This window comes from Ursus arctos, unplaced genomic scaffold (assembly GCF_023065955.2).
Source record: "Ursus arctos isolate Adak ecotype North America unplaced genomic scaffold, UrsArc2.0 scaffold_16, whole genome shotgun sequence".
Lineage (NCBI taxonomy): Eukaryota > Metazoa > Chordata > Mammalia > Carnivora > Ursidae > Ursus > Ursus arctos.
The window spans coordinates 24,427,386-24,451,083 of record NW_026622830.1 but is presented as its reverse complement, the minus strand read 5'-3'; the positions used below and the strand labels follow the sequence as shown (position 1 = coordinate 24,451,083).

General features: G+C 39.0%; 1 protein-coding gene across 4 annotated transcripts in view; it reads left to right on the top strand.

Annotated features, from left to right (window-relative positions):
* Positions 1-23,698, top strand: part of CBFA2T2 (CBFA2/RUNX1 partner transcriptional co-repressor 2) — a 148,989-nt gene that overhangs the window by 85,337 nt on the left and 39,954 nt on the right. For all 4 annotated transcript variants that reach the window (XM_044385768.3, XM_026503300.4, XM_057312590.1 and 1 more), the window contains exons 2-3: positions 16,288-16,431; positions 20,719-20,960. In XM_044385768.3, the coding sequence (XP_044241703.1) occupies positions 16,288-16,431; positions 20,719-20,960 (386 nt within the window). The remainder of the gene's footprint in view (positions 1-16,287; positions 16,432-20,718; positions 20,961-23,698) is intronic.

The window sequence follows — 23,698 nt, the reverse complement described above, 5'->3', positions numbered from 1 at the left end:
TCTTTATGTGTGTTGATGCATTAGTAGTACGTGCATTTTTTTAAAAGTGTTAAAGTGGGTTTTTATTGCTGTAGAGTGTCCAGGTGAATGAGTTAACCAGACGTATTTTAAAATTCAGGGTCAAAGAAAACATTTTTTTTTAAATTAATGATTTTTTATTATATTATGTTAGTCACCATACAGTACATCCCCGGTTTCCGATGTAAAGCTCTATGATTCATTAGTTGCGTATAACACCCAGTGCACCATGCAATACGTGCCCTCCTTACTACCCATCACCGGTCTATCCCATTTCCCCACCCCCCTCCCCTCTGAGGCCCTCAGTTTGTTTCTCATAGTCCATAGTCTCTCATGTTTCATTCCCCCTTCTGATTACCCCCCTTTCTTTATCCCTTTCTTCCCCTACCGATCATCCTAGTTCTTATGTTCCATAGATGAGAGAAATCATATGATAGTTGTTTTTCTCTGCTTGACTTATTTCACTTAGCATTATCTCCTCCAGTGCCGTCCATGTTGCAGCAAATGTTGAGAATTCGTTCTTTCTGATAGCTGAGTAATATTCCGTTGTATATATGGACCACAACTTCTTAATCCAGTCATCTGTTGAAGGGCATCTCGGTTCCTTCCACAATTTAGCTATTGTGGACAACGCTGCTATGAACATTGGGGTGCATATGGCCCTTCTCTTCACTACGTCTGTATCCTTGGGGTAAACACCCAGTAGTGCAATGGCTGGATCATAGGGTAGCTCAATTTTTAACTTTTTAAGGGATCTCCACACTGTTTTCCAGAGTGGCTGTACCAACTTGCATTCCCACCAACAATGTAGGAGGGATCCCCTTTCTCCACATCCTCTCCAACAATTGTTTCTTGCCTTGTCTATTTTTGCCATTCTAACTGGCATAAGGTGGTATCTCAGTGTGGTTTTGATTTGAATTTCCCTGATGGCTAATGATTTTGAACATTTTTTCATGTGTCTGTTAGCCATTTGTAGGTCTTCATCGGAAAAGTGTCTGTTCATATCTTCTGCCCATTTTTTGATTTGTTTATTTGTTTCTCGTGTATTGAGTTTGAGAAGTTCAAAGAAAACATATTTTTAACATTGTGGCAAAATACACATAACAATTTCAACCATTTTTAAGTGTTCAGTTCAGTAACATTAAATACATTTACAGTGTAGTAATACATGTATTTTTGAGGGGTGGTTTTTTAAGTGGTATTGATGGAATCATATAATTTTATCTTCATACTTTGCCTATTGTCAAGTAAAATTGTATGAAGTTTAGAGGTTAATGGGACAGTCTGTGGCCTAGAATTAGAGTAAGCATAACTTGCTTATGCTTATGCTATTAATATTAACATCATGCTTCAACAGAACTGCATAGCATAATTACCTTTTATGTCTTTTTTTTAACTTTGTTCATCAACTAACAATTGTTATCAAACTACTGTTCTTGAGCTTGTAATGTCCTGGGCATGGTGACAGGTGATAAAAGTAGGACCAACAAACTGGAACAGCAGTGTTGGGGAAGATATAAATGTATCTAGAGAAAGGAGTAGGAAGGAGTTCTGGGAAGTGGAGATGGTATGACCAGAGAATGACCATGTCTTATAGGAGACCCACCTAATTTGGATTTAGAACTGTTGATGAGAACGATTGTGGGCTGTACTGGAGTTTAGCAACTGAGAACTATGAAGGCCATTCTAAGGAACAAAAGATAGAGGGATTCTTGATGAAATGGCTGCTGGTAGGATAGTGCATAATAGTTTGAATCGCAGAGAGAGAGTCCAGTTAGAGAGATGAGGGACTAAGATAAGAGAGAGCACAAAGGCAGTGGCTCAGAAAAGAAAAGGGGTTGAGAATGAGTCTGAGGAGGTAGAAATGACTAGTCTGTACTGACTCTTAGAAAATAGGGAGGTGTGAGAGGTGCCTGGGTGGCTCAGTTGGCTAAGTGTCCAACTCTTGATTTCAGCTCAGGTCCTGATCTCAGGGTTGTGAGAGCCTCCTGTTGGGGTCAGTGCTGGACATGGAGCCTGCTTAAGATTCTCTCTCTCCTTCTGTGCCCCCACTCTTTAAAAAAAAAGAAAAGAAAATGGGGGTGAGAGAAAAGATGGTTCAAGTCCATCCAGACTTTGGGGATGTACCACTTTTGGTCATTGTGATTCAGTGTTGCCTACTCTAGGTTCTGAGGGTATTGTAAAGGAACAGACAAGGCCTTTATTTCCTCAAAGCTGGGCATCAGTCAGGCAAACAAGTACTTGCTTGACTGGTACAATGATAATAAATGCAATAAAGAGAATAAACAAGAACATGGGATGATCTGGTAGGGGGAATGGAGAACAACTTCAGTTAGGGAAGCTGCCCCTAAGAAAGTGACGTTTGTCTTGACGTCTGAGTGATAAGAATTCAGCCATGCAGCAACTTGGGGAAGCCAGTTCTAGGCCAAAGGAATAGCCTGAGTTAAGGCCCCGAAGTGGGAATTCTTTTGGTGTATTTGAGAAGTAGAAAGGAGGTCAGCATACCTAATGCAGAGTAAAGGCGGGACAGCAAGGTTATGAGATTGGAAAGATAACCAAGGGCTAGGTCACCAGTTTCTCAAATTCTTTTGTTTCAGCATCTCTTTTCATACTTAAGAATTTTTTTTAAAGGTTTTTATTTATTTGTTCGTCAGAGAGAGAGAGCACAAGCAGGGGGAGTGGCAGAGGCAGAGGGAGAAGCAGGCTACCCCCTGAGCAAGGAGCCCAATGTGGGACTGGACCCCAGGACCCTGGGACCATGACCTGAGCCTAAGGCAGACACTTAACCCACTGAGCCACCCAGGAGTCCCGCACACTGAAGAATTACTAAGAACCCCAAATAACATTTTTCATGGGAGACACACACATACTCCCATCAGAAGTTAAAATAGATTTTAAAAATATTCCTTTAGGGGCGCCTGGGTGGCTCAGTCGTTAAGCGTCTGCCTTAGGCTCAGGGCATGATCCCGGAGTCCTGGGATCGAGCCCCACATCAGGCTCCTCCTCTGGGAGCCTGCTTCTCCCTCTCCCACTCCCCCTGCTTGTGTTCCCTCTCTCACTGGCTGTCTCTATCTCTGTCAAATGTATAAATAAAATCTTTTAAAAAAATAAAAATACAAATAAATTAAAAAAAAATAAAAATATTCCTTTAAAATAGTAAATCTGTTGCATGTTATTATGAATAACATTTTTATGAAAAATAGTTTTCAAAGAAATTGGTTAATACAAGTGACACTGGTTTACGGTTTTACAAATCTCTTTGGCTTTTTTTTTTTTTTTTTAAGATTTTTACTTATTTACTTATTTGAGAGAGAGCACAAGCAGGGGGAGCAGCAAGTAGAGGGAGAAGTGGGCTCCCCACTGAGCAAGGAGCCTGATGTGGGACTCAATCCTGTGACCCTGGGATCATGACCTGAGCCGAGGGCAGATGCCTAACCAGTTGAGCCACCCAAGCGTCCCTTCTTTGACTGACTTAATAGAAGATAACTGGATTTTCATTTGCTTCTGCATGGAATCCCTTAATGATATCATTCATTGTGTAGTCACTGGAAAAGGCCACTGCACACTCATGAAAGAATAAGAGCAAAGAAATGAGACAACCTCCTATTATGAAAATTGTCCCTACACACACACACACACACCCCAAAGGGTCCAGAATCCCCAAGAGTTCCCAGAACGCACTTTGAGAACTGCTGAATAGATCATTGCATTTAAGCCAAAGTAGAGTTTGTGTTTTATTCTAAGAGCATTTGGAAGACATTAGAGCAGTTTAAATAGATCTGTAAAAAGATCTACTTGAAGAGTTTTAAATTTTTTAAAAATCATTTTATTTATTTATTTATTTATTTATTTATTGGTAAGTTCTACACCCAACAAGGGATTGAACTTGTGACCCTGAAATCAAGAGTCCATGCTCTGTTGACTGAGCCATCTAGGCACCCCTACTTGAGATTTTTTTTTTAAAGATTTTATTTATTATCATTTAAAAAAAAGATTTTATTTATTTATTCGACAGAGATAGAGACAGCCAGCGAGAGAGGGAACACAAGCAGGGGGAGTGGGAGAGGAAGAAGCAGGCTCATAGCGGAGGAGCCTGATGCGGGGCTCGATCCCAGAATGCCGGGATCACGCCCTGAGCCGAAGGCAGACGCTTAACCGCTGTGCCACCCAGGCGCCCCAACCTACTTGAGATTTTTAATTCAACACTTTGGCTGCTACATGAAGAATGGCTTGGAAAGGACAAAAGCAAAAGCAGGATGAATAGTTAGGCAGTTTCAGTAGTACAGGTGAGAGATGACAGTGTCTTGAGCTAAAGTGGAACAATGGAGATGGGTGAGTGATACACGGTGATGTATTTTAGAGTTGACCTGTCAGGATTTACTGATGGATTATTCTAGAAGGTTCTGTGCTCCAGAGAAATTGTAGCACAGATGCATTGGTAGCTGGAACCAGAGAGACCGGGGTTTGATTCTTAAGGAAAGCTATGTGAGAAATTTTTATCATTTTTCCTTATCTCCAATAAAACATGTAAGAAGGATTTTATTTAACCAGGATCGCAGTTAGCTTATCCTCTGACAGTCTCCGATCTGACTTAGGCTACGTGTGTTTGGCCAGAACAATAATGCTACACAATATTCAGAGGCTGATATTCAGTAGATTTAGATTGTGGTAATGGTAACCTCCATGGGAAGGCAGGATGCTAATCAAATGTAGTTTTAAGTCATTTCTGTTCATGTGAGAAATATTAAGTTGGTGGAGACTTGAAACAGATGGTGTGCAGTTGGAGTAGATAACTGTATTATTCCAAATAAACATTTGCTGGAGCTGGGAAGCAAAAATCCATATTTCACTTTTCCCTATTTACATTATCAAGTCAGCTGTGTTGCTGCTGCTTTTAACTTGCATTAAGGTTATCAACAGGGTCTTGATGTTGGCAGGCAATTACAACATATCTTTAAATATTAAAGTCATTAGCATTGGAGGAGACCCGTTAGTTACTTTCAACATATAGTGGCATAATGATTGTTAATACATTACTGGTGGATAGTTGTCTAATATCTCCTATTTCAGTAGTGCAACAGAGCACTTTCTCACTGGTTACTTTATGGCCTTTCCACATCTCCCTTTCCTCCGTGTTACAGAGGAGGAAAGCAGAACTCTGGAGTGACTTGTCCAAGGTCCCACAGCTGATAAATTGGTAGAACAATCAGAATTCAAAGTTGTATATTCCAGTTTTATTCCAGCCTTCTTTCCTCTCCATCTGAGGCATCACGAAAGCAATTGTGTCCAATACTGAACTCATCATCTCCCCTTTCCAATATACTCTCCCTCTAGTGGCCTGTCTTGGTCACTTGTCTTATCTTCCACATCTAATCAACCAACAAATCCTATTTATTCTAACTTAAGTATCTTTGAAATCCACCCCCCCCTTCCCATTCCTATTTCTACTCCAGTCTCAGGCCACAATCCTCTCTCACTGTAACAACCATGGAAGTAGTCTCTTCCTGCGTTATGATCTTACCATTTTTTCTCATTGCAGCCAGTGATCTTTCCTTTCTTATGAAGTATTTCAAGCTTATAAAATAAAAAAGGCACAGCATAGCAAATACTCATGTACCCACTCTTGGCGCTATCAAAATTTAGTGGTTTGTCTTTTATTTTGCTTCAGATCTTTCAAAGAGGTAAAACATTAGAACTACAATTTGTAACTGCCTGATTGAATTAATTTTCTTCCCTTTGCAGTAGTCATTATCCTGAATTTGATGTTTATTATTCCCTTGTTTTTTAAAAAAAATTTTTTTTAAAGATTTTATTTATTTACTTGACAGAGAGAGACAGCCAGCGAGAGAGGGAACACAAGCAGGGGGGTGGGTGAGGAAGAAGCAGGCTCCCAGCAGAGGAGTCTGACGTAGGGCTCGATCCCAGGACTCCGGGATCATGCCCTGAGCTGAAGGCAGACGCCTAACGACTGCGCCACCCAGACGCCCCTTAAAAAGATTTTACTATGTATACGTAGTAAATGTACCATATGTAGATTGGTCCCTTATCATATGTAGATTTTTGTGGTTTTTAGACTTTTATAAAATATTACACTGTCCATCTTTTTCTTGCAACCTGTTCTTTTTACCCAATATTACTACATTGTTTTGGGATTTATCCTTTCAATACATATAGCTTTAGTTCACTTATTTCAGTAGTATTGATTATTTCATTTGTGAATATGCTGCAGTTTAGTTGTGTGTTCTTTTGTTGCTCGACATTTAACATGTTGACTTTTGAACCTAAATTTTAGTATTTGCTCATCAAGTTACACTAAAATTATTACATACCTGCTGGCATGTAATAAGAATTGCATTAAATTTGTATATTAAAATGAAGAGAAAATATTGGTAATGGTCTTCCCATTCCAGATCTTTCTATTAAATCTCTTCTTACGTCTTTTCAGTCTACTTATATTTTTCATAAAGGTCTTACATATTTTATGTTAGGCTTATTTCTAGATGGTTGTTTTTTTTTTTTAAGATTTTATTTATTTATTTGACAGAGAGGGAGAGACGTCGAGAAAGGGAACACAAGCAGGGGAGTGGGAGAGGGAGAAGCAGGCTTCCCCCTCAACAGGGAGCCCAATGAGGGGCTCTGGCGCAGGACCCTGGGATCATGACCTGAGTTGAAGGCAGACACTTAACGACTGAGCCACCCAGGCACCCCTCTAGGTGGTTTATAATTTTTGTTGTAATTCATATAGTGTTTGTTTGCCAGGATATAGGAATACAATTAATTTTTAAAATATTGAACTTCTGTCTTACAATCTTGCTGAAGCTGCATAATCTCATAATTAATAGATGGTAGATTCTCTTGGTTTTCTTTACAGAAAGTTATCTGGTGCCTACAGAAGGACAATTTCATTTCTTCCTTTTGAATCCTTATACCCATTACTACTTCTTATTTCTTCTTAACTGTCCTGCTGCTTTGGCTTGACTCTTGAATAAATGTTGAATAGAAGCACCGATTTATCTCCATTCTGAGCTGAAAGGCATTGCTTGTGATAATATTTCACCAATAAGTATGACATTTCATATGGGTTTTTGGAAGATACCCTTTATCAAGTTAAGGAATTGATCTTCTATTTCTAGTTTTGTTCATATTCGTGAGTAGAAATTGGGTCTTACCAAATGCTTTTTCTAATTATTGAGGTGATTTTAAGGGGTTTCTTTTAATCTGTTAGTATAGTGAATTATATTGGGTTTTAAATATATAAAATTATCCTTGTATTCCTGGATAAACTCACCTTGATTGTGATTATAAAAACATAAATTGCTGTATTTGGTTTGCTAATTTTTTTCTCACCTTTACTGTGGTATAATTTAGATAGAATAAAATTCACTCATTTTATGTATACATTTGTGTTTCAGCTATCTTATATAGTTAATGTTAGCATCATTACACTCAGGATATAGAATATTTCCGTCACCAGGGGCGCCTGGGTGGCTCAGTTGGCTAAGCATCTGCCTTCGGCTCTGGTTATGATCCTGGGGTCCTGGGATCAGTCGCCATGCCAAGCAGGAATCCTGCTTCTCCCTCTCCCTTTGCCCCTCCCCAGCTTGTGCTCTCTCTCTCTCTCTAATAAATGGATAAAATCTTAAAAAAAAAAAAAAATTTCTGTCACCATAAAAAGATTTATCGTGCCCCCAACATGCCCTTTTGTAGTCCATTTCTTTCCATCAGTCCCAGACAGCCACTCATCTGCTTTTTGTACCTAATTTTGTCTCAAGTTTTGTATAAATACGATAATATGGTATGTAGTTTTGTTTCATGTCTGGCATCTTTCAGCCTGATGCTTTTGACATTCATCCATATTGTTGAATATAAGTTATCAGTAGTGTGTTCCTTTTTGTTGTGGTATTGTAATTTGTGTTTCTTTGGTAACTGGTAGGCTAGAGCATCTTTTTATGTCCTTATCAGCCATTTGTAAATTTTCTCTTGGGAATTGTCTCTTTAAATGTCTCTTGCTCATTCTGCGTTGTTTGTTATTATCACATTATTAGGATTATTTATATACTCTGCGTGTCTCTGTGTCTGGGATCAGATGGCACTGGTAGAAGATAGAGAATAGAGAGATGCCTGGGGAAGAAATTAGCATTATCATGAAGCAAGTGATCCTTCCCAGTTTGCTAGTCATCTTGGAGGTTCTTCTTTTAGGTCTGTCTGATTTTTGGAAGAACATCAGATAACTAGCCTCATCTTTGCAACTCCTCAGCTAGCTCTGACTTCATGTTGTTAGTATTCTATCTTTAAATAATGTTTTTTTTTTTAATTTCTGTATGTTATTTTCCTTGGAGGTCATAAATAAATTCTCTTATACCTAGTCTTTGTTTTTTTTAAAGATTTTATTAATTTATTAGAGAGAGAGAACATGTGAGGCAGAGGGAGAGGGAGAGAGTGAAGCAGGCTTCCTGCTCAGCTGGGAGCCCGATAGCGGGCTTGGATCTTCAGGATCCCGGGACCCTGGGATCATGACCTGAGCCGAAAGCAGACGCTTAATGGCTGAGCCACCTAGGCACCCCTCTTTTATATCTAGTCTTTTTTTTTTTTTTAAGTTTTAAAAAATATTTTATATATTAATTTGAGAGAGAGAGAGAGAGCACAAGCGGTGGGGAGGGGAAGAGGGAGAAGCAGGCTCCCCACTGAGCAGGGAGCCTGACACAGGGCTCCATACAGGGCTCGATCCCAGGATGCCGGGATCATGACCTGAGCTGAAGGCAGACCCTTAACCAACTGAGCCACCTAGGTGTCCCTATATCTAGTCTAAAGAGAGTAAAAGTGTTATTTAGATGACCCATCTCAGCGGATGCTGTAAAATAGATTTTACAGGCATAGAGATAGACTAGGAATTAGAAATTCAATTTTTCCAGTTTTTAATCAGCCATTGCAGGGGTCAGTAAACTATGGCCCACTGCCTATTTTTATAAATAACGTTTTATTGGAACACAGCCAAGCCCATTCCTTTGTGCATTGTCTAGAGTGTGCTACAGCAGTAGAGTTCAATAGTTGTGACAGAGACCATATGGTCCACAATGCCAAAAATATTTAGTCTTGCCCTTTACAGAAAGTTTGCTGATCCCCGACCTTTGAGAATGTATTTGATAAATTAATTTTCTTTATTTATAAATGTGGAATGGAAAAATTTGTTTTTTCAATCCCTATTGTTTGTATAAAGTAAAGCACTAATTTTGTTTTAATTGAGCTATATCTTCAAGGTTCCTTATAAAACGTTTTCTGGTAATTTCTTTACTTGAGTCCTTATGCCTCAATTTTTGTTGAATGATAAATTATCTGTCATTGTAAATAGTTATTCCTGGCTGTCTCTGCACATGAAGCCTGCATGCTATTAGAAAGTTGGATGTGTTGTTGAGCTCATGGCAGAGATACGCAGATGGGAAATGCTCATCCTTAAGCAGGTGCTATGCCCACAGTCAGTTTAACCAGCCTTATAATCCTACAAGTGCCACAGTAATTTCGATGTTCTTTCCTCTAACTTTAGCAGATTAAAATTGTCAATTTTGGAAATGTTTCTCATCTGACAGTAACACATTCAGAACATTTCCCTATCCTTGGCAATGGTTGAAGAGAGACTGTGGGCAAGGAAATCTTTTTTCTGATTTTTACCTTGGTTCTGATCCCAACTTTAGGGCACTTTTTAAACTTTATCTTTCATGCTTTTGTCCTTCTGTGCTACCTGGCAAGTTCATGTAGCCTTCCCACTGAACTACTTAATGCTCTGTAAAGATGTCCTTGGCCTTCATACATGGTAATGTTTCTACTACTTTATTTTCTTAGTACTTTGAAGACATTTGAATATATGTGTTTCCCATAACTCAGGGCCCTGTCTTCTTTTCTCTCTTCCCCAAAGCTTGGCAAATACAGTCGGTCATTAGCGTGGGATCTAGAGAGCCTCAAAATTCAGCTGCACATGACTACAGATAATCCCATTATTTGTCAATAGGGGATTGTTCAAATAAACGATGGTATGTCCACACAGTGGAATATCATGCATTTGTTAACGAAAAAAGGTTGTGGAATTAAGAATTTCAGGGCATACTTTGAAATTATAAAACAAGACAAAAGAACAACAAAAAAAACTAAGAAGTAGTTTGTGGTATAGATCCGTTGCCTAGTAATCTATTGCTGTATAACAAACCACGTTAAAACTTGGTGGCCTAAAACATTTAAAATTTTTTATTTTTTTACTTGTGACTGTGAGTCAGAGAGTTGTTCTGCTCTTAGTTGTTCATGTTGATACGTCTGCAGTCAGCTAGCTACAGAGCAGACTGACTAGGTTAGGCTCTCACAGGTTTAGGGATCAGCTGGCCTTAGCTGTTAAAACTCATCTCTTCTCCATGTGGTCCCATCCTGCAGTAGATGAGTTTGGATGTGCCTTCATGGCAGGGTCAGGGTTCCAAGAGAGGCTCAGAACTGGCACTCTGTCACTTCTATCACATTACGTTGGTTAAAGCAAGTCAGAGGGCCTGGCCAGATTCAGGGGATAGGGAAATGGGTCCCAGTTCTGATGCACTGCAAAAGGTGTGGCTGCAGAGAGGCCATTATTGGGGGCATTCAGCTTAACATCATTATACTTTCTTTGTATAAATGGGGGTAGGATAGGATTTTTTATATTTGTGTTTGCTCTTTGTACACAGAGAAAGAATGGAAGGATACACAAGAAACCAATTAAAATGGTAACCTATGAGGTGGGATAGGTAGGGACAGGAGCAAGGAGTATTTATTTTTATATCATACTGATTTCTGAACCATATAAATATATACTTATACATGCAGAAAAGAAAATCATCTCTTTTGCCTCCGCCCCCTAAGATAATTTTATGTTTAAACCGTCTCGATTGTTTTTTAGTTATGAGTCTGATTTTTATTTTATTTTAATTAATTAATTTATTTAAGATTTTTGTTTATTTGTTTGGCGCAGAGAGAGAGAGAGAGTGGAAGCAGGGGGAGCAACAGAGGGAGAGGGAGAAAGAAGCAGCCTCCTTGCTGAGCAGGGACCCAGATGCGGGACTTGATCCCGGGACTCTGGGATCATGGCCTGAGCTGAAGGCAGATGCTTAACTGACTGAGCCACCAGGCGCCCCTGATTTCTTTTTTCTTTCCTTTTTTTTTTTTTTTTTTAAGAAATAGATGTAATGCCTTCCTTGGTCTACATGTTTGGAATGATCAGTAATCCTGTTATGTGCATCTGAAAGATCTATATTCATTTCCTTTTTTTCAGTGATGATAATCGGGAGCACTGACCATATCTTATTCTCCTCAAACTTCAGCATAGATAAACATCTCAATGGCCAAGTAAAATTATTAATTTTAATAGATTTTTAATCTAATTCAAGTAAACATGGAAGAGTGTCTACTGTGTACTGGCCATTATTATGTGTATTATGGTACCCCTCACAGTAACCTTGTGTTGGAAGTGTTATCCTAAAGACAGATGAGGAAAATCATTATCATAAAAAACTAATAAGTGATAAAGCATTTTTCACATCAAGTTCATTTTTTATCTAAACTTGGCTTTCTCCTTACAGTCCTGGGAGTTTCTCTTCTTTCCAGTTGTCTGGAAAGTCTTTCTCCTAACATAACTGCATTTTTCTTTTCTTTTTTTTTTTTTTTAAGATTTTATTTATTTATTCAACAGAGATAGAGACAGCAAGAGAGAGAGGGAACACAAGCAGGGGGAGTGGGAGAGGAAGAAGCAGGCTCCTAGCAGAGGAGCCTGATGTGGGGCTCGATCCTATAACGCCAGGATCACGCCCTGAGCCGAAGGCAGACGCTTAACCGCTGTGCCACCCAGGCGCCCCATAACTGCATTTTTCTTATCTCATATTTATACCTCTTCTATTTTTTGTTCCATTGTTAGCCTCAGTGATTTTTTTTTTAACTTTAAAGGCAGTTTATAAAGATTTGTAAATGTACTCATTAGTGGGCAATTTAGCATATAGAATTCTTTTCAAGTAGCATTTGTCTGGGATTTAGTTCATGTTCAGTATTACTTCTGTTAAAGCTACAGAAGAGTTCCACTCTTCGGTTTCATGTCTGATTCTTCAAATTCCTATGTGGAGGGAAAAAAGCACTGCTGTCACACAGAGAGCTGTTTATTACTGTGTTCTCTCTTTCATCGGTTTTGTGTTTTCATGACATGCATAGCATATTGCACGATGGAGAAGTAAAATCATTATTCAGACATACTTTTTCATGTTCGCTCCTCCTCTCTAGCTCAAATCGTTTGGCTCTACAGGGTTAGGTGTTCAAGCATCAGTGGTCTTGGAAATGCATGTGGTCATATGTGCGGATTTTATTTTTTAAGCCATATATATCCAAGTCTCCACATAAGCAAAGCACAAACTCATGGAGTGACTAAATTATCAGTTATTTTAAATCTTAAAATCTGTGTTGTTGTCGTCTTTTTTTTTTTTTTAAGATTTTATTTGTTTATTTGATGGGGTGGGGGAGAGAGAGAGAGCACAAGCAGAGGGGAAGCAGGAAAGGGAGAAGTAGGCTCCTCACTGAGGAGGGAGTCTGACGAGAGGCCCGATCCTAGGACCCCAGGATCATGACCCAAGCTGAAGGCAGACTCTCAACCACTGAGCCATCCAGGCGCCCCAAAATCTATGTTTAGAATCAGGTCGAACCTTTGTGACAGAACTAAGGGTTATTATGAATTTCTAGGACTGAAGACATTATTTCTCCTTGATAATCCAAGTAGTGGTGTTCATGGGCTCAAGGTGCCCGTTGAGAGAAAGGAATTTCTTGTCATCTAAGGTTCTCTGGAATTGAAAAGAGCTCAAGGTGTGGTTGGTTCTTTCAAGGAATTCAGCTAGAATATAAAACATGAGTATCCGTTCCATAAAAATGCAGAAATGAAGTCACTGTTACAGACATAAAGGCATGACAGTCACCAAGCAGAGGGCTAAAATGCCTACTTTGTAACATACCTCCTATCCATCCTCTGAGCAGCTGTTGAATTTGTCAGGTTATAAACCACTTGCATATATCTCTCACACCATGAAGTGCCTTCATGCCACCCAGCCTCCAACAAAAATACCACTTTACATTGTACTTGGTGCTTTTGTAGCTGTTAATTCTTGAATCATTCCATGTAATACTGCTGAGGTTAGATGGATTGACTGTTAACAGTATATCCATTTTCCATGGAAGTCAAATGTTAATATTAACTCGAACCCGGTCACAAGGCTAGTTAGGTGGTAAATGCACAACTTGACACTAGGCTGCCTATTTTCTAATCATTTTTCTTCCCTGAGTACCTTCTTATCTCTTACCCTTACATTTTTCCTACCAGGTCGGACTTACTGTCTCTCATTTTATGTTTGTTGAAAATGACCCAGAAAGGTGAAATGATTTGATAAAAGCCATGTTGTGTACAACAGAATGAGAATTCACACTAAATGTCTCCGTCTCCATACCCATGCTTTTTGTACTCACTATGTTATTGAAACACGAGGAATAACACTAGTGTTGCAGGTTTGTGAGTAGTGATGTGAACAAGAGATATGGGTAGTTTTAATCTGTAAACAATACTCTAGGGGTTGGGTTTTGCCGAGTATCTAAGCTTGAGGTTGGTATATAATTCAGTGTTCTGCAGTTGGGCTCAGACTCCTCTCTGTTTTTCATTCTGCCAAGTGCTGAATGTTAAAACACATCTTGTTGTTAAGTCCTCCTCAGGCCTTTGGCGCCCTTGCTGTAAAGGCAGGTGGTCTGAAGAAAGGCTCCCTCTAGGTTGTTGCACACTATACATAACACATTATAGTGCGAGACAACTGTCAGTTCCTTCCTTCCCTTCTCCCCCACCCTCCAGAAAGCTGGGCCCCAGATGGAAGAGCTGGAAACGTGTCAACCATTCTTTGAAGGGCATTGAGAAAAATACTGTCAAGAAGAAAAAGGCAAACGCAACAGCTCATTAGTCCACTCATCAGACAGGACGACCATCAATTTCACAAAGAAAATGTCCTGGGCAGAGAGATGGGAAGAGCTGGCAGAGTGTTGCCCACATGGCTCTCAGACAGTTGCACATTTTTGTTAAGGGTTTTGTAACTTGAGGACATTACTTCCTTGATGGACTATATGGATTCATTATATCTCTTCCCAAAATATACCGCTGCAAACTGAAGCATCAAAATAATATTTGGTGATATTTTCCTCACTAGAGCATGCTCATGAATGAATGTGTGAAGATGTGCCTTGTTGCCAGTGTGATGTATGTATTGTGTCTATAGCTATGATCTCACAGAAGGAAATCTTTGATTTAACATTCTCATTTGAACCTTTGATGTGTCTGTTTCTTCTGCTTTGAATTCACTGTTACTGGAAAATAGATTCATAGTCCTTAAGTGAAAAGCTTGGAGTTACTGAAAGAAACATAATTCAAAGATGATTATGGTGACCCTGGCCCTGTTATTAACCAAGTATGTAACATGTTCTCTTTAATGGGGAAAAATAACTGTGAAAATATTAGAATATTACTCCTCAGTACCAGGTCTTATTGATATTAGCCATATTAGCCAGACTTTTTTTTTTAAGCCCAGTGGAGGGCTTGAACTCCCAACCCTGAGGTCAAGACCTGAGCTGAGATCAAGAGTTGACGCTTAACTAACTGAGCCACCCAGGCTCCCCAGCCCAGACCTATTTATAATGCCATCAAGTTTAATCCGTCAGTTTCTTTTTCTTGAGTTTGTTGTACGCTGTTATCAAACAGCTACTTGTGAATTGTGCCAATGGTGAAGTAGCCTGTGCCTAGTTTAGATTCAGCTCTACTTTTCATCTCTTTGGATACTGTATATCATAAATGACATACATCACTGATGTCAGGGATGTTGACTTCATCTCTTTTTTCCTACTTAACTCTAGTTGATATATATATAAATTTCATACTCCATCATTTGTATTAATTTATATAGAACTGATTATGATTCTGTTTCCATGCCATGCAATTGATGCCTACTGGTCTAGATAGTCCCACGTTAGTTTTTTTCCCCTACTAATTTGATTGATTTATAAGGAGAAGTCAAAAAAGAATGCAGTTGAGATAAGCTGAATTTGTAACCTGGTTTCTTCCTTTCTCAGCCACTGTCCTCAGTGTTAACTTTCAGATCATGTTACCTCTTGATCTTGCTGGCTTGTTTTAGTTCCTTTGATTGCCATAACAAAGTTCCACAAATTGGGTGGCTTAAGACAACAATAATCTCTCACTTTTCAGGAGGCCTGAAGCCCAAAATCAAGGTATAAGTAGGGTTGATTCCTCTTGGGACCTCTGAAGAAGAATCTAGTCCATACCTGTCTCCGAGCTTCTGGTAGTTGCCGATAGTCCTTGGCATTTCTTGGTTTATAGATGCATCACTCCAGTCTCTGCCATCATTGTCCCATTGCATTCTCATTGTGCAACCACGTGTTCTTTGTGTAGTCTTCCCCCTGTGTATGTCTCTCTTCAACTCTTCTTGTGAGCATATTGTTCATAATGGATTGAGAGCCTACCTATATAATCTAGGATGATCTTTTCCTCTCAAGATCCTTAACTGCATCTTCGAAGACCCTTTTTCCAAATAAGCAAATGTTCCCAGTTGAAGGGATTAAGAGGTGCAGTAGTCCCCTACGCCCATCCCTTATCCATAGGGTATACATTCTAAGATCCCAGTAGATAGCTGAAACTGCAGATAGTACCAAACCCTATATACTATTTTTTCCTATGCATACCTGTAATAAAAGTTAATTTGTAAATAAGGCACAGTAAGAGATTAACAACAATAAGTATAATAAAATAGAACAGTAAAAACAGTATACTGTAATGAAGGTTATGTGAATGTTGTCTCTTTCTCTCTTTAGCACAGTGTCTTATTGTACCATACTTACCCTTCTTTCTGTGATGCTGTGAGATAATAAAATGCCTGTGTGATGAGGTGAATGATGTAGGCATTATGGCCTACTGTTAGGTTACTCTTGACCTTCTGACTGCATATCAGAAGGACACTCATGTTTCCAGACCATGGTTGACTGCAGGTAACTGGAACTGTGGAAAGTGAAACTTGGCTAAGAGGGAACTACAGTAGATATCTTTTGGGGGCTACCATTCAGCCTATTAAAATAAGCGTCTTCTTCACTTCTTAGTCTCTAGGAAAATATGTATATATTTGAAATTATTGTCACGATTTTTATTATCTTAACAGAAGACTCTGACCTCTATTACTTTTTCTGTAGTTGGTCCTGAGAAAAGAGTGCCAGCAATGCCTGGATCTCCTGTGGAAGTGAAGATACAGTCAAGATCCTCACCTCCTACCATGCCACCCCTGCCACCAATAAATCCTGGAGGACCCAGGCCAGTGTCATTTACTCCTACAGCATGTGAGATCTCTTCATTTACTTGGGTTTGTGGTTCAGACTGACATTTAGATCTAAGTGACTGCTGTTCAGCCTTCTGCATATACTATTCAACGCTTTCAAAATAACTGTTTAGATATTTTATATATACATGCACATGTACATATACATAGATACACACACATATGGTTATTTCTTTCTTTTATAAATTACCTTGCCCTCTGAGAATAGTACTTAGCTAATTTAGGCATTTGGAAATTTAGTGGTCTAAATAATTTGTTTTCATACTCTGGCTGGTAAGTAGCTATTTTAATTTCTTGGCTCTAAAATGTATTTAAATTGTTATATTGAGGGGTGCCTGTGTGGCTCAGTTGGTTAAGCATCTGACTCTCGATTTCCACTCAGGTCTTGATCTCGAGGTGGTGAATTTGGGCCCCTGTTGGGCTCCATGCTGGGTGTGGAGCCTACTTGAAAAAAAAAATTTATTATATTGATTTATAGGAGTCAAAGTAAATTTCATATTACTACCAAACTACTTCTAAAAGTATGCTAGGGCTATCATGGTAAGGCTGCTTTTTAAATTTTCTTTATTTTTTCTTTATTTTTTTTTCCTTTTTTAAAGAGAGGGGATAGGTGGAGAGGGACAGAGGGTGAGAGAGAAAATCTTAAGGAGGCTCCATGCCTAGCACGGGGCTTGATCTCATAGCACTGAGATCATGACCTTTGCCAAAATCAAGAGTGGGAGGGGAGCCTGGGTGGCTCAGTCGTTAAGCGTCTGCCTTTGGCTCAGGGCGTGATCCCAGCGTTCTGGGATCCAGCGCCGCATCGTTCTCCTCCGCTGGGAGCCTGCTTCTTCCTCTCCCACTCCTCCTGCTTGTGTTCCCTCTCTCACTGGCTGTCTCTCTCTCTGTCAAATAAATAAATAAAATCTTTAAAAAAAAAAAAAAAAGGAAAAATCAAGAGTATGAGGCTTAGCTGACTGAGCCACCCAGGTGCCCCAGTAAGGTTCTTTACAAAAGAGAATGAGTATTGTGTTAAGTTTGCTCGGGCTGCCACAACAAAATACCACAGACTGGATGGCTTAAACAACAAAAATTTATTTTTTTCACAGTTCTGGAGGAAAGAAGTCCAAGATCAAGGTGTCAGCAGGTTTGGTGTCTGAGGCCTCTCTCCTTGGCTTGCAGATAGCTACCCTTCCTGCTGTGTCCTCCCATGGCCTTGCCTCTGCACGTGTATACCAGCTGTCCTTTCCTCTTCTTAGAAGGACAGTAGTCATATTGGATTAGGGACCACCCACATGACCTCATTTAACGTTTAAAGACTATTTCCAAATATAGTCACATTCTGAGGTAATGGGGATTAGACTACAACATAGGAATTTGTGGGGGACATAATTCGGTCCATAAGAATTATATTAGCCAATAAATATAGATGTTCAATCTTACTAGTCATCAAGGAAATGCAAACTAGAACCCAATATAATACCATATCCACCTGCAAGAATGTTCAAAATAGAAAAGAACACCAAATTTTGGTGACTATGTGTGGAGTGACCTGAACACTGCATACATTGTTTGAGTATGAGAAAATTGTTCGGTAGTATTTACCAAAGTTGAATTTTTGGAAACCCTTTAACTCCTCAGTCAGTTGTACACATGTGTATACTTAAACAAAAATCCGGGGACAGCCCAATGTAAAATCTAAACATACATACATACATGACTAGATTTTAATCTGAGTTCTTCTGCCTTTCCATGCCCATGATACCTCCAGTGCATGTTGACTGTCTTACAGACATTTTGCCTCGTAAAGCAGAAGACACTTGCTATTTGTGGAGTGCCCACAATGCGTCAGAGCACTGTGCTAGGTGCTGTATGCATTTTCTTTTTTAAATGCCGTTACATAAGTTTACACAACTCGTTTATGGGTTTTACACAGCTCAAACACTTATGGTTTTTGCTTTTATTATTTTAGAAGGCAAGAGAAGAATCTAGGAAGTACAGCTTTAACAGAAGGTTTAATTATTATATTTCCAAAACATTTGAAATTGAGTGAGTGGCAGCTGTAGCAGTCTGAGCCAGAGTGAATAAAATTAAGTATTATATCCTTCTAAAAATTCTATTTCTGTCCTAAAGTTATACATCCTTAGATATAGGTACTATCTTGAAATGAACGGATTGAAACCTAGGTTATCATTCACATTTCAAGATACAGACAGTAGGAATGTGTATATGTAAATTCAGACCTTTTTACCTCCGTATTTGACTACTTGGTGTTAGATACGTTTTATTTCGGAAAATGTGCTCATACACTTGAACTAAAGAGACTGTGAAAAAGCCTGTCTGATTGTTGAAGTGGCTAAAAAGCCACAGTAATGTGTTATTTTTATGGGTTTCTTCCAAGGGGGCAGTTCTTCAGTGGCAATTGACCTTTCTGTGAACACAAAGAAATAGCAGATCATTGCAACTAATTTTCTGGATTGCTGAGACTGAGTGTTAAGCTTTCCTTTCCAATAGTTCTAGTGATCTCTTTTAGTGGAAGATACAGAAGAAAATTCACCCTCACTTTCTCAGCCTGTTAGTCTTACATGTAGTGAATCATTCAGCAGCTTTTCCCTCAACACTTACACTTTGCTAGCTAATGAACAAAACCAATATATATATATGGTATACACAGTTTACAAAACTTTGCTAATTATAGTATATTCAGATGTATAACATAGCGTTCGTCAAGAAGTACACAGTCTATTCAGACAGTGCAAATGTAGAAGGAAGTGAGTAAATAACGTAATGGAAGCGTCTATAGGCAGCACAGGGAAGAGTTACTAAATCTACCAGGGTTTACCTTAATATGCAGCAACAGAATCTGTTAAAGAATGTTCTTTTTTCCTTCTTTTTTTTTTTTTTTTTAAAGATTTTATTTATTTGAGAGAGCGCATGAGCAGGGAGGAGGGAAAGAGGAAGAGGGATAAGCAGACTCCCCTGCAGAGCAGGGAGTCTGGTGTGGGACTCGATCCCAGGACCCTGAGATTATGACCTGAGCCAAAGGCACACACTTAACCGACTGAGCCACCCAGGCGCCTAGGATTGTTTCTTTATACCGGTGGTATCTGAGCGTATATAGGATGAGGAAGAGTTAGCCAGATCAAATGTGAATCAGGGTCAGTCAAAAAGTAGGAACAGTAGGGCTGACCAACTATGACTGGCTTGGAGGAAGAAGAAGGGAAGTGAAAGTTTTTTCATGATTAATGACTTGGCCTCAAGCCCAATATAAGTAAATATCAGTTTTCTAAGTTAGGTAAGGATTAAGTAATTGGGCTCTTTAAATTTGGCTTAAGTCTTGACTTAAATTGTTTCTGTTTTTAGGCATACGTTTTAGTTTTACCTTCCTAGACTTTCAAGCCTATGTATGATTAAGTGAAAATCTGCTGACACTTAGGCACCAGGTAATTTTATTTCACTGTTCCGTGAAGGAGACTTTTACTTAATATCTCCAAGAACTTAGCTTTAGGGTGGTGTTCCAAATTAAAACTTAGAAACAAATGACTAAGAACAATGGGAAAATAGGAAAACTGCAATTAATCATGTGTATTATAATTTGTGCAGAAATAGAATATTGGTATGTCCTGTGTAGTGTCTAGAAAATGCTTTATTGAGTGACCAAGAATTTGGCGGCATTAATGTAGCTCTTTTGGGGCACGGAGAAACTGACTGGTGGGCATGAATATTCTAAATGGTCCATGAGATATATACCTTATTGCAGGAATAGATCATTAAATCTATAGCCTAGAAGAAAACATTTCTTAAATAAAAAAAGAAAAAAGAAAAACCATTTTTCACTTAAACAGAACTCTGGTGTCTGGTTGTCTGTTCACATGCTGCATTGTAAATGACTTTCTTTGGAACCCTAAGATTAGGAAAGCGATGGAACACAAAAGATGTGTGCGAGTGTCCAGTCAATAGAAATATGTGTTCTACCAGACTTACGTCATGCAGTACCTGTTGCAAGAAATCCTAACACTGCCTACCCCTGCCCACAGCAGCTGTAGTTAGATACCATTCTCTGTGTTCTTATAACATTCCATACTCTTCTGTTTTTAACATGTCTTTGTTATTCTGTGACCATTTTTTACCTGGTAGTCTGTCTCGCTATACAGTAGTCTCATTGAGGGCAGAAACAGTTTCTTGTACACTCTTAATACATGCTTTACAAAATTGAAATGAATAAACGACGGTTAATGCAAACAAGAAATTAACAAAGATCCACATGTTTTGCACTTACACAGTCTTTCATTTTGGCTTTCTTTTATAGTAAGCAATGGCATCAACCATTCTCCTCCTACCCTGAATGGTGCCCCGTCACCACCACAGAGATTCAGCAATGGTCCTGCCTCTTCCACGTCATCTGCGCTAACAAATCAACAATTGCCAGCCACTTGTGGTGCTCGGCAGCTCAGCAAATTGAAACGCTTCCTTACCACTCTGCAACAGTTTGGCAATGACATCTCACCCGAGATTGGGGAGAAGGTGCGGACTCTTGTTCTAGCGCTGGTGGTAAGTACGGTGTCACTGTCCACCGCTATTTAAGTGTGTGGCTCGGAATCCAGGCCAGCAAACCTGTAGCAACATGGCAAAATCTATAGACTAATACAGTTATATAACTTGTATGAAAGTATAGAATTGTGGGTTTCAATTATGGATAACAATGTTTTATTAAAGAAACAAATCCACAATGTTTACTTTATTGTTTCTTAGGGTGTTGATTTAATTCCAATAGGCAGCTTTGAATTTGTCTAAAGACTGAGTTTCAACAGGCCACTGAGGTTCAACCAAGTCACAGCAAGGTTTTGTAACTTAATATATTCAGTGTCCAACGCATTGTTTCCAAACCCAAGAGAGAAGAAAAACGAGGAGTTTAATTTTCAAAGTAATAATTTGTAAAATTACAAGTCTCATAGTCTAAATAGTATTGAAGGGATTACATTCTTCAGCTCCTTATGCAAATGGAGTTTCTTCAGAATTTTCAATGTACACATAATTTTTCTTTCTATAGTGAATGTGGTAATGATTTTCTGACATAGACATCTTGGTGGGGTTTGACTCTTAAGTGTATATAAGGAAAGTACTGACAGTTCACTATGTTTGTAAATTGAATTCTTCAAGATACACCTCTTGAAAAAGCACCCATGGTCTTGCATGTTGGCCTTTACCTATGATAAAGGTGAATCCCAGTACTAAACCTTAATGTTGTAGCTCTCAAAGTGTAATCAGGGATGCCTGAATTTGCCCAAACCCTTCCAGGAGGTTCAGGAGGTCAAAATTATTTTCTCCCCACACCCTTTTTTTAAGATTTATTTATTATTTTAGAGCTAGAGAGAGAGCCTGAGTGGGAGGGACAGAGGGAGAGAGAATCTGAAACAGACTCTGCTGAGCGCAAAACCCAGTGCAGGGCTCGATATCACAACCTTGAGATCATGACCCGAGCTGAAAACAAGAGTCAGATGCCCAACCAACTGCGCCACCCAGGTGCCCCTGTGTTCATAATAATCCTAAGATGTGGATTGACTGGGTGGCACAGTTGGTTAAGCGTCTGACTCTTGATCTTAGGGTCATGAGTTCAAGCCCTGGGTTGGGCTCCACACTAGGCGTGCAGTCTACCTAAAAATATAAAATAATATAATAATAATAATAGTACTAAGATGTTACTTGCCTTTTCATTCTTACTCTATCCTGAGCATATTTTGGAATTTTCTAGAAGCTGCATGATATTGGTTGTCACAGTGGATTAAATGCAGAAGTAGATAGGAGAACCCAGCTTTTACTTTCATAACCTAGATATCAAAGAGACTTGCAAAACTGTAACGACAGCGCCATTCTTACTATATTTTGGGGGAAAATATAGTTATTTTGAAATGGGTTAATAATAAATAGTTTCCAGGTGCTCAACTTTAATTTTTAATACTGGGATTATTGATAGATGTAACCCACCTGAATTAGAGGGAGTCTGAGACTTAAAAGTTGAAGAACTGCTACCTTAGGGATGCCTGGGTGGCTCAGTCAGTTAAGCATCTGCCTGCGGCTCAGGTCATGATCCCAGTATGGGATCGAGTCCCACATTGGGTTCCCTGCTCAGCGGGGAGTCTGCTTCTCCCTTTCCCGCTTCCACTCCCCCTGCTTGTGCTTGCTCTCTCTGTCAAATAAATAAATAAAATCTTTAATTAAAAAAAACTTTAAAAAATGAAGAACTGCTACCTTAAAAGATTTCTCAGTCTTAGTGTAGAAGAAACAACTTTCATACAAGGCAAAATATAATAAATGACTTTTTCATCATTTCAGATTCAGTCCCTTTTGTGTTTTAGAGCTGCGGTTGTTCATTTTCATTGCTGTATAGTATTTTATTATAGGAATATACCACAATTTGTACTTTTTGCTCTTGATGGACATGAGTTGTTTGCATTTTGACACAGTCAGGGGACCACTAATACCACTCGGAGATTCTGAGATTTGTTAAATGAATTCTTAGGACTTGGCATTTAATTGTGCTCACAACTGAGATTTGTTACAGAAGCATAAGGTTACACAGCTAGATCGTAAAGGAGAGAGATACTGTTGGAATCTGGAGGAATCTATTTGCAGGCTTCCTTTTTCTCTCATATGAATGCTCTCACAGAGCTCACTCTTCCCCCAGCAATGAAAGTGAGGCAACATATGTGTGATGTTTTTCCCTATGGAAGCCTATTAGAGACTCAGTGCCCAAGTTTTTTACTAGAATCTGGGTACATAGGCACTGTTTGCCAGCACCTGCTGAAACTTCAGATTCATGGAAGGAAAATCAGTGTTCAGTAGAAACCATATTGTTTGCAAAAATAGCCTGGGCACAGTCAGCCACCTTTATCAGTTAGGAGTTTTTTTTATTTTTGTTTTGGGGGAAACAGTGTTTTTTTGGTCAAATTTTACACTACCGAATCTAGACTAATAAAATTGGACTTAAATGTCGAAATGAGTTTGAACATAATTGGAAGCAAGCCTTAGACATCAGAATGTCATACCAATTCTAGCAATAGATTACTTTAAGTAGAGCCTGTGCTTGAAGGTAATTTAAAAGAAAAAAATGATAGCCCTCATTTGCCCCCCCCCCAAAATCTTTTTTAAGTCTAGAAATATTTATATGTAGATGTAGCCAGTTATCTACTTTAAATGGCCATGCTTGGGTTAATTTTTTTTCCAATGATGTCATTAGTAGGTGGTAAAAATCCATATAAAAAAACTTACCAACTTAACCGTTTTTAAGT